The sequence below is a fragment of the Dipodomys spectabilis genome, unplaced genomic scaffold, assembly GCF_019054845.1.
Source record: "Dipodomys spectabilis isolate Male_0828 unplaced genomic scaffold, ASM1905484v1 ptg000018l, whole genome shotgun sequence".
In the NCBI taxonomy this organism is placed as follows: domain Eukaryota; kingdom Metazoa; phylum Chordata; class Mammalia; order Rodentia; family Heteromyidae; genus Dipodomys; species Dipodomys spectabilis.
In genome coordinates this window covers 7,570,868-7,582,460 of record NW_024870695.1, presented here as the reverse complement: position 1 = coordinate 7,582,460, position 11,593 = coordinate 7,570,868, and the positions used below count along the sequence as shown (strand labels likewise).

The 11,593-nt window shown below is 45.6% G+C and overlaps 1 protein-coding gene across 1 annotated transcript; it reads right to left on the bottom strand.

Annotated features, from left to right (window-relative positions):
- Positions 1 to 738: 738 nt before the first annotated feature.
- Positions 739 to 7,198, bottom strand: LOC122103214 (translational activator of cytochrome c oxidase 1). The gene is made up of 5 exons (XM_042673682.1): positions 6,729 to 7,198; positions 5,446 to 5,552; positions 3,955 to 4,082; positions 2,621 to 2,798; positions 739 to 2,025 (listed from the first exon to the last, which is right to left on the bottom strand). The coding sequence occupies exons 1-5, from the start codon at positions 6,997 to 6,999 to the stop codon at positions 1,825 to 1,827; spliced, it is 885 nt and encodes a 294-aa protein (XP_042529616.1). The 5' UTR covers positions 7,000 to 7,198; the 3' UTR covers positions 739 to 1,824.
- Positions 7,199 to 11,593: the final 4,395 nt, after the last annotated feature.

Below are 11,593 nucleotides of genomic sequence, written 5' to 3'. Positions count from 1 at the left end.
CAGACTCCCTCATTACAGATTTCTTAGAGTAAGAAATAAATGATGCGATTTCTCCAACGTAATTCATATTCAACAGTACCCAAACACAGAGCTTTTGTGTGTGTGTGTGTGTGTGCCAATCCCTGAGCTTTTTTTATTTTTTACTCTAGGTTAGCAGTCTACCATTTGCGCCACACTTCCATTTCCAGCTTTTTGTGGCTAATTGGATAGACAAGTTTCACAAACTTTCCTGCCTGAGCTGGCTTTGAATCAAGATTCATATCTCAGGCTCCTGAGTAGCTAGGATTACAGGTATGAGCCTCCAGTTCCATTATTTTATAAACAAGGTGTATCAGTGGAAGATGCAGTGTTAGGTTTTTCTCAACTGTTTGGTATGAGATCATTTAAGTATAAAATACGTGGTTCATTTCATAGGTTTGCTGATAAAAAAATTACATATTTTATGAAATTATAAATTACAGAGCAGCATACAACATTATCTCATTTTCATGATGTGTCATTCAGATTTTAGATGGCATTTCACACAAAATTAATAAATCCCAGGTAGATTATGATTATGATATGAAATATGAAGGCATACACTTTGCCATCATCTTGGTTCATTTTACTAATCCACTTTAATCATTTCCCCCCAGCTCTTCCTTTCCAGCCACTGAAGTCATTGTAGAATTACTCATCTGAGTTTCCTAGAAGCTTTTTTCGTTCTTATTTACCTGAAGCAATATAGAAAACCTAATCTTGAGCTCAGAACTGACTTAACCAATTTATGAATAGGTGGATGACAGGGATACAAACGTCACTCCAGGCCCAAGGTCTTTGACAAGTGGTTGATGTTCCTGGACTTTCTTAGGAGCAGAAAGTACCAAGGGGTAGGCTTCTGACTCAACCCTACTTCTTCCTCTGTCCTCATTTTCTCTCTAGTTCCCAGAGCCCCATCATTTGGCAGAAGTGATTAAAAAAAAAAAAAGGGGCTAGAGATGGGTCTTGTGAGGACCTCAGCTTTCAAACCTAGCTGACAGCTCCCCTCTAATCAATCCCAGGTCACAGAAGGGCTCAGGCAAAGCACAGGCCATCATTGGTACCTGATTTCCTATAGAGCTACGGCCTTAAGTTCTCTGGTGAAAAAGGGCACAGAGGCCACACAGAGAATAAAGCTAATTCGCTGCAACTTCCCTCTGTAGTCCTATGTCTTAGGGCAGGATCTAATTCAGGGCACCAGTTGAACAGCCTTGTGCTTTAGGTAACTATGGTTCATGGTATGTTCTAGATGTCTGAGAAAACTACATGACTGAATGACAAGGTTAGGCCATAAATGAACATTAGACAACAGAGTAGTCCGGACAGGGCCACATTTCTATGGCCAACCAAAAAGAAATAAGTCAACTACAATCCTGGAACTGGAGTAGAGATCTAAGCATGTGGAACTAAACTGAAAATTAATCCAGAGGTACTAACAGCTGGACCCAACTTGAGGACAACTCAAGAGCCATACAACAGCAATGAAACAGCCAAGATCAATTTAAAAGCACTTCCTGTACACAGATGGGGCAGTTCCCCACAGGGGTGAACTACTTGAGATGAGAGTCATATAGCTGGCTGGTCCCAGTCTGCATTCTAGAGGGCTCTGAGAGTCCAGCAGAACTGACTAAGCAGTCCTATAGTGGTGTGGTAGTTCCTTGGCCTTAAGGCCACAAGCCACCAACACAGGCCTCTAAATTGGTAGGCCTCCCACCTGCATCTGTCTCAGAGATCACTGCAGAAGCCTGGGCTCCAGGGTGCACTGCCACTTGCGTAGGAAGAAGCCTGGGGATCTGCATGGCCCCATTACTCAATGTTGTCATATACTTGAATCACATCCTCATGTTTTCCAAGAGCTTGGATAAGGCGAGCAGCCTGCTCTAGGTCAGGATCAGCCAGCTGCACCTTTGAGTGGGCAATGAACTCCAGTGAACAGGACACAGAACACAAGCCAAGGGAGTCAAGCTTCTTCCTCACTTGGTGCAATGAAGAGGTATCACAAATAAACTGGGGATAAAGCAAAGTTAGGAGGTAAGGGGCCAGGAGGTAATAGGACAAAGCCATATAACTTTGCTAAGTCCTGACTAGAACTCTTGCACTATAATGTATCACTAAGTGTAAGCTCAGTTTTCTTTTCTTTCTATTCTTTTCTATCCCTTTCTTTTTCCTTCCTTCCTTTTCTTTCTTCCTTCCTCTCTGTCTGTCTCTGTCCCTGTCCTCCCAACCCCTACTTCTCTAACTTGTAATGGTACTGCGGCTTGAACTCAGGGCCTCACACTCTCACTCTGCTTTTTTGGTCACAGCTGGTACTCTACTGATTGAGCCATGCCTCTAGTTCCAGATTTTTGCTGGTTAACTGGAGATGAGAGTCTCTCAGACTTGTCTGCCCAGGTTGGTTTCAAACATCAATCCTTCCTCAGATCTCAGCTTCCTGAGTAGCTAAGATTTCAGCTGGTTTTCAATATTCTGGATCCTTCTCACTATGCTCTTTGCCTCACCAGTATTCTGAGGGGCTGGAAAGAAGAAAGCAAGAGAGGCATACTTTAAAGTATCTATAAGGGGCCTCTTGGAAGCCCACCAAGAACAAAGTCTGTGTACCCACTTGAAAGAGGTTATTTTCTTCTTCATCTTCAGCTTCCTTGACATCCTCAGCTCCTGCTTCGATTGCCAGCTCCAGAGCTCTCTCTAAGTTTACAACTTTCTTCTCTTTGTCCTCCACTCCAACCATGACCACTCCCTTTCGGTCAAAGAAGTGACGTGCTCCTTCAGCCATCATTCCCCTGACAGGAAAAGAAATGCACTGGTGTATGTGAATGCCTTCGAATGCTCAGCCTCCACAAAGCACAGAGTTCTAATTTGATCTCTTCCCCACTCTGCCTATGGAGAGTACACTGACATACAGAGAACAGCTCACAGCTCTCTCTCTCTCTTGCTCTCTCTTTTTCTCTTTCCTCCTCCTCTTCTTCCTCCTCCTCCTCCTCCTCTTTTTCCTCCTCCTCCTCCTCCTCCTCTTCTTCCTCCTCCTCCTCCTCCTCTTCTTCTTCTCCTTCTCCTTCTTCTTGTTTTTGTGCCAGTACTGGGGCTTCAACTCAGGACCTTGCACTGAGCTGCTTCTCTCAAGGCTGGCACCTTGCTACTTAAGCCATACCTCCATTTCTAGCTTTTTGCTGGTTAATTGGAGATAACAGTTTCATGGATTTCACTGCTCAGGCTGGCTTTGAATTTTGATCCTCAGATTTCAGCCTCCTGAGTAGCTAGGATTACAGGTGTGAGCCAATAGCACCTAACAGAAGCAGCCTTCTTAAAAGAGAAACATGCAGCTCAAGCTGGGGAAAGAAACTGTCCAAAAATATCACCATCTTCTATTTTCTGCCCTTATTAAAGGATGCAAAGACTTGCCTCATCATTTTGCGTCCTTGTGGCACATTTTAAAACCTGGGCTTTCTACAAAATTAGATGTGATCATGAGATAAAAGAGCCCATCTAAGGGGCTGGGAAGGTGGCTCAGTGGTAGAGTGCTTGCCTTGCATGCCTGAGGCTCTGGGTTCGATTCCTCAGCACCACATAAGAAAAAAGCCAGAAGTGGCGCTGTGGCTCAAGTGGTAGAGTGCTAGCCTTGAGCTGAAGAGCTGGGGACAGCGCCCAGGCCCAGAGTTCAGGCCCCACAACCGGACCCCCCCCCCCAAAAAAAAAGAGCCCATCTATGCCCATTAAATACATATTTGGAATCCTACCTAGCACAGAACACATTGAGGGGAAATACATTATCTGATTGGAGGATCGTGCTTGGAGAAAGTGTGCTTCGAACCTGAAATACCACCATGGATCACTAGTACTTGCCTTGTATGGGACTGGAACTTAAAGGTTCTGTACCTCTGTCACCATCCCCCTGCCTCCCCCCCCCATACCTTGCCCCAACCCCAGACACACACCTACCCATTCTTGTTCAGGATATGTCTTATGTCCGATTGGCACCTGGAGCTACTGTTTGACAATGCCTCAATGAGCAGAGAAGAGCCACCAGGGCCTCGACACCCATACAGCAAATAAATGCCCTTTGTTTTCTGCAACAAACAACATGAACACATCTTTCTGTTTTCCAATGGCTTCTCACAGGCCAACCCCAAACCACCAGCACCAAAAAGTTGACCCCATGAGATGGGCTCTTAAGGCTGCAGCTTGGGCTTTCAAGTCTTTATTTACCCATTCTCTGAGAGGAGACCAATGAGAACAACTTTTGAGGTAACTGTGAGTACATCACCATTTTGGAAGGGACTCTTTTTCCCTGACCCATGAACAATTAGCTATCTCTAGCTTTGCTCCCTTTCCCCATCCAAATCTCATGTTTGTTTGAGTTCAAAATTAGCCTGGCCTACATAATGTTTGAGGCCAGCTGGGTTAAATAGTTAAGACTCTAAGGGCTGGGAAGGTGGCTCAGTGGTAGAGCGCTTGCCTTGCATGCCTGAGGCCCTGGGTTCGATTCCTCAGCACCACATAAGCAAAAAGAAAAAAGCCAGAAGTGGTGCTGTGGCTCAAGTGATAGAGCACTAGCCTTGAGCTGAAGAGCTGAGGGACAGCGTTCCGGCCCAGAGTTCAGGCCCCACGACCAGACCAAAAAAAATAAATAAATAAAAGACTCTAACACACACACACACACACACACACACACACACACACACAAAAGCAAGCAAACAAATTTGATCCTTGCTGGGCATGGTGGCACACAACTGCAAGCCCAACACTCAGGAGACTAAGGCAGAAAGATAGCATGTTTGAGGCCAGGCTAGGCTATAAAGAAAGACCTATCTCAAAACAACAACAAAAACAAAACAAACAAAAAAGATTATTAACCTTTTCAGATTCTCTTATTTGTCCTAGAGGAAAAGGTATCCCCCTCCCTGGAGCTCAACAACCTCGTTGTTCCCACCAGCGCTGTAACCTCCAACCCTGCTTCCTACCGGCTCTTCTTAGATACAAGTATCTGAAAAACCTAATATCAGGCTTTTCCTCACACTGTGCCTGTTCTGTCTAGGCCATCTCCTGGTATATGGTTCTACATACTATCCTACCTACCCTCTTCCCAATTGTGCTCCTCTAACCAACGGCCAATGACAAAGAACCCCCAGGAATCTCTGGGTTGAAGGTTTCAACCACATTTCTGTTCTTCTCTCTGTCAGTTTAGAGTGTATAAGGAGTATATGGTGAGTTTAGAGTGTATAGCACTGGTGGCTCATGCCTGTTGGCTACTCAGGAGGCTGAGATCTGAGAATCACAGTTCAAAGCCAGCCTGAGCAGGAAAGTCCATGAGACTTTTATCTCCAATTAACCATCAGAAAACCAGAAGTGGAGCTGTGGCATGGTAGCCTTTCAAGCTTGGACCCCATGGGTACTATGAGCAGTAACAAGAGTGTCAAACTGAAGACACACCTCCATTTTCAGTGCTGCCTCAATCGTTGACTTAGGCATTTGCTTGCTGCGACACACCTCTAAGACGTTGGCCAGGTGACTGTTGAGCTCAGGGTTAGGGCCTCCATCTGAGACAAAGAGAAAAAAGTAAGCAAAGATGTCTCATTATAGGGGGAGAGAAACTAAGAACTTCCAGTACCCAAAATCACACATATAAAGCAAATGATCCTTCATTTTGTTTATTTATTGATTGAATTCAGGACCTCATGCTTCCTAGGCAGATGGTCTATCATTTGAGCCACACCTACGGCTCCTTTTGCATTAAAAAAAAATAACCTTTATTTAACATGTGCATTACAGAAAACATAGTGGGTTTTTTTTAGGGTCTAGCTTTATATTCAGGCAATGATCCTCTTACTTGTGCTTTTCCATGTTTCAGGGATGACAGGCATGCAGCAGCACTGCATTCAACCATTATGCTTTCCCCACAGCTGAGATAACCAAGCCATTGGTTGAAATGGAGGAGTCTCTCGAACTGCTTTTTGCCTGGGCTGCCCTAGAACAACAATCTCCGAATCTCCACCTCCTAAATAACTAGAATGCCAGGAACTGATGGCTCATGCCTATAATCCTAGCTACTCGGGAGACTGAGATCTGAGAATCTGACTTCAAAGCCAGCTCAGGCATAAAAGTTCTTAAGACTTAATCTCCAACTAACCACCAAAAGGTTGGAAATGGAGGTAGCTTAAGTGGTAAGCACTAACTTTTGGTGGAAAAAACTAAGCAAGAATGCAAGTTCCTGAGTCTAAGCCCCAGTGTTAGCATACACATACACACACAAAGTAGAATTATAGGCTTGAGTTACAACACTCAGCTTATGTTACTCTTTATTAGAACACTTTATCTAGTGGTGAGTGTGTGTCTGTTCTGGGGTTTGAACTCAGGACCTGGGTGCTATCCCTTAGCTCTTTTGCTCAAGACAAACACTCTTACACTTGAGTCACAGCTCCACTTCTGTTTTTTTGTTGGTTAATTGGAGATAAGAGTCTCACGGACTTTCTTGACAGGGGTTGGATTTAAAACTTGATTTTCAGACTGAGTAGCTAGGATTACAGGCGTGGACCACCGGCACTTGGCTAGGTGCTTTGACAGTGTATGAAGCAATGATGGCATTTGAAGAAGGACAAAAAAAATCACCAACCAGGACTGAAAGAGAACGTCAAACGCAGCTCAAAGAGGCCACCGAGGCCTTAGACAAAGAGTGGACATCTGCAGTCAGCATCAAATGACCATCAGGTTCTCACCTTTAACAGCCAGGCGGATACTGAGACAGAGTTTAGAGAAGATTCGGCTCCTTTCCATGTCCTTGGGACCCTTGATGTGCCGGACTTTGGACCATTTATTGTGGCCGGCGAGGACAGCCATGGAGACGTGCAGCGTCCTGCTTGGGGCTGGGCGGAAGCATCGGGGCTCAGGCGGGGAAGTGCCCGGGGGAACCGCGCGGACCCCCGGACCTGGCACCCAGAAGAGTCGGGCGGCTGCTCTGCTCAGGCTGGCGGCAGCCCAAGATGCCATCGGCCCGACCCTAGGCTGCAAGCTGCAAAAACCAACCAACCAACCAACCAGGGGTGCCCAAGGTCAGCTTATCTTGTCTGCTGCCAGAGCAAGCTGGATCTGAAGCGGAACCACTTGTTTTAAGAAATCCAAAGGCTCCAGCCCACGGCGGGGAGTACCCTGGCCATAAATGACCCTGCGCTGCCCTCGCCGCAGCCGGGTGCGGGGACCCATGATGGTGTAGCACACTTCCTTTCCCAGGTCCGTCCCTCAAGCCTGTCCCTCCGCTCGCAAAGTCCGTTCCGCAGCCGCAAGGTTCTCCGTCCTGCCTTGCCTTTGGGAAATACCCTTAGGGTTGTTTTGAGACTGGATTTTGTTCCCAAAACGATCTAGTAGTGGTTCATGTGAATTGTGAAACTAGTTTTGCTTCCCAATTCCTTCCTCGCTCATAGCAAGTTCAGGATGTTGGCCCTGATGCCTCCTCCACGGTTTAACATGCGCTTTCCCTAGGCAACACTAGGCCCATATAAGAAGGCTGTGAGATCCCCCAAATCCCGCAGGTTATAAAAGGTCACCTGAGACAATAGCCAGCACTTCTCACTTCCTCTTACCTGGTGAAAAGGGGTCTTGCCGGTCCCTTTACTGGCAATAAGCCTTTTGAAAACTTATTAGACTTTGCCATAGAACCACGCAGACATCCAGGTACAGAGAACAAAGAAAGGTTTATTGCCAGGAAAGGGGGCCTACAAGACTCCTTCTCACAAGTGAGAAGTGAGAAGCGCCGGCTATTGTCTGAGGTGACCTAAATAACCTAGGAGGCTTAGGAGGAGGTAGAAGTGGCTAGGAGGCGGAGACCCCGGTGTGGACATATGGGCCAGGGGTTTCATCATGGCGGACTAGGATTTATGGCTGTTATCCAAATAGTAGATAAAGGGGCTGGGAAGTTGGCTCAGTGGTAGAGTGCTTGCCTTGCATGCCTGAGGCCCTGGGTTCGATTCCTCAGTACCACATAAGCAAAAAGAAAAAAGCTGGAAGTGGTGCTGTGGCTCAAGTGGTAGGGCGCTAGCCTTGAGCTGAAGAGCTGAGGGACACAGTGCTCAGGCCCAGAGTTCAGGCCCCACAACCGGACCAAAAAAAAAAAAAAAAAAGAAGGCCAAATAGTAGATAAAGGGTCCTGCAGCTGCCCAGACCTGAAGGTCACTCTAAGGGGCTCTTGTTACCTTATATGATGGTAGCTGCCCCAGAAAAGTGCCATCCCAAGGTAAAGTGTTTGTGGGGGAGGAGGGAGGTAAGAGGCTGAGTATTCACTGTCTTTACTAAGTGGGCCTAGTGTTGCCTAGAAAGAGAGGATGCCAAGATATGAGAAGGGATGGAGTGTGCTAAGCTATGAGGAAGGGAGATCATTTTGCTAACACCTTTTCTTTGTTCTTCCCCATACTGGCAATAAAACTTTCCTTTGTTCTTCCTACCTGGAAGTCAGTATATATGTGTTTTTTGTCTTGTTTTGCTCACTTAGTTTCTCTGATCAAGTCTTTTTCTATCTAAAAACAAGGACGCTACTACCTACCTGCTGTAACTAACAAAGGTTGAAAACACAGCCTTTGGACTTTAATGTAATAACTTTTTTCTGGCCAGTTGTGGGACTTGAACTCAGGGCCTGGGTGCTGTCTCTGAGCTTTTTTGCTCAAGGCTAGTGCACTATCTGGCTTTTTTGGTGATTAGTTGGAAATGAGAATCTCATGGACTTTCCTGCCCAGTCTGGCTTTCAAACCAGGATCCTCAGATCTCAGACTTCTGAGCAGCTAGGATTACAGATGTAAACTATCAGTACCTGGCCTAGTAGTATTTTTTGTAATTTAAAAAGTTCATTGTTAGATGTTACTTTGGTAGTGGGGCCTGCCTGAACTCTGGGCCTGGGTGCTGTCCCTTAGCTCTTCAGCTCAAGGCTAGAGCTCTACCACTTGAGCCACAACACCCCTTCTGGCTTTTTCTGCTTATGTGATGCTGAGGAATTGAACTCAGGGCTTCATGCATGCAAGGCAAGCACTCTACCACTGAGCCACCTTCCCAGCCCCTAGATGTTACATTTCAAGCAAAAAGCAAATGAATGGAACTTATTATCACAAGTTGCCCTAGTCCAATCACCCATCTTTCCAGGCACAAACCTGTAACCAGTAAAGTCAGACTTGTTGAGTTAATGTCACAGAGACCATGCCCCAGGGGAATAATGGGGTGTCTCATCAAACAAATGGAAAGATGGCTCTTGTAGAATGATGGGAAAGGATGGAGATTCAATGAAATTTAAATGAAACAGGCTCAAAAGAACATAGAGCTATATGGAAAGCATCAACATCAGCCCGGTACCACAAAGAAGACCCAGAAGATCCTTGGGAAGTACAGATTAAGGTAAATATGAAATGTGTTCAGGAGCCCATTTGTTCGGAAATGCTGTACCTGGTGGCTAACACAGGACTCATGTTAGTGACAGCTCCTCCAAGCAAGGCTCTAAGTCTTCATTATCATGGATGAAATTTCAAACAACGAATTGTGACAGTATATGAAGCTAGAGAATAGTTTCTCACTAAGTAAAAAATACAGTAGCTGGAAAAAGAAAAGGTAGTGTATGCTATGGAGAAAACATTTCTGTTTACTTAATAGCTGACTCTTTACTCTCTTCTTCCCTCTTCCTTTTTCTCCTTACTTCCCTCTCCTCCTTGCACATGCAAGGCAGTGGTTCTGTTACTAAGCCACTTCAGCTTATCTATGTGTTTATGAAGAATGGTAGGACAGAATTTTACTTCCTCAATCTGAGTCAGTATTTACTGTCTCAGGCTGGGAATGTGGCTTAGTGGTAGAGTGCTGGCCTAGCATGCATGAAGCCCTGGGTTCGATTCCTATGAACCACAGAAGCAGAAAAAGCCAGAAATGGTGCTGTGGCTCAAATGGTAGAGTTCTAGCCTTGAGCAAAAGAAGTCAGGGACAGTGTCCAGACCCTGAGTTCAAACCCCAAGACGTGCGCGCACGCGTGTGTGCACACACAATTACTGTCTCAAGATAAATTTACAGGTAGCTGAACCATCTCTAGAAATCTAGTTGCCTGGGCTGGGAAGGTGGCTCAGTGGTAGAGCATTTGCCTTGCATGCCAGAGGCCCTGGGTTCGGTTCCTCAGTACCACATAAGCAAAAAGAAAAAAGCCGGAAGTGGCACTGTGGTTCAAGTGGTAGAGCGCTAGCCTTGAGCTGAAGAGCTGAGGGACAGCTCCCAGGCCCAGAATTCTGGCCCCACAACCGGACCCAAAAACAAACAAAAATCTAGTTGCCTGAATCATCAAAATCACTTAACAGTGTGCTTGGAGGCAAATGACAGGTAAAAGGTACCATTCTATTAGACTCAAAATGTGCTGTCCAGTACTAATTAATCTCAACCAATAAAATATTGGATATTATTATAGATTGCTGGAATGTAAATTCTAGAAATTGGAAAATTAATCACTTTACTCCCTCTTCCAGGGTATATAGGAAGACTACATTTTTTGACTTTCATTGAACGTATGTTGGAACTATGTGATGTTTGACAGTTATCAGCAAAAGTAAGCCATTTCTGGGCCTATCCTGAAAAACAAAGTGATCTATCTGGAGGCAATGTTTTCTAGATGAGGTAGCTACAAGGTGGAGGGTTGGGTGATCACAAAAATACATGTAAATAATAAGACAAACTTTTAGCCGGGCACCAGTGGATGCTTGTAATCCTAGCTACTCAGGAGGCTGAGATTTAAGGATCACAGTTCAAAGCCAGCCTGGGCAAGAAAGTCCATGAGACTCTTATCTCCAATAAACCCCTAGAAAAACCCAAAGTGGCACTGTGGCTCAAGTGGTAGAGTGCTCACCTTGAGCTGAAGAGCTGAAGGACAGTACCCAGGCCCAGAGTTCAAGTCCCACAACTGGCAAAAAATAAAAATAATTTTTTAAAAAAGATAAACATTTTACAAAGTACAAGACTGTCCCAGGGCTGGGAAGGTGGCTCAGTGGTAGAGTGCTCGCCTTGCATGCATGAGGCCCTGGGTTCAATTCCTCAGCACCACATAAACAGAAAAAGCTGGAAGTGGGTGCTGTGGCTCAAGTGGTAGAGCACTAGCCTTGAGCTGAAGAGGAAGAGCTGAGGGATAGCACCCAGGCCCAGAGTTCATGCCCCACGACCGACCAAAAAAAAAAAGACTGTCCCCAACCTGGCTCCTGCTTGCTGCTCTAGCCACATTTCCCACCATTCTTCATACATAACCATCAATTTGTTAATTCTCTATATAGGACCATGCTCTTTTTTTGTCTACAGATTTGCATATGAATGCTTTCTCTGACTTAAATGGCATTCTATATTCCTAGACTTCTACTCAGCTTTCAAAACCCAGTAGACATCTATCTGTAATTTTCATGACCTTCCTTGAATCCCATCTCCACGGTATTCTTTTTTTTGGGTCCGGTCGTGGGGCCTGAACTCTGGGCCTGGGCGCTGTCCCTCAGCTCTTCAGCTCAAGGCTAGCGCTCTACCACTTGACCCATAGCGCCACTTCCGGCTTTTTTCTTTTTGCTTATGTGGTGCTGGGGAATCGAACCCAGGG

Coding starts and splice junctions, on each gene's coding strand:
- LOC122103214 (XM_042673682.1), bottom strand. CDS start 6,999: ATGGCATCTTGGGCTGCCGCCAGCCTGAGCAGAGCAGCCGCCCGACTC. Junction 4,083..5,445: donor AGGCAGCACTGAAAATGGAG/GTGTGTCTTCAG, acceptor TGTTTGTTGCAG/AAAACAAAGGGCATTTATTT. Junction 2,026..2,620: donor AAGAAAATAACCTCTTTCAA/GTGGGTACACAG, acceptor CTTTATCCCCAG/TTTATTTGTGATACCTCTTC.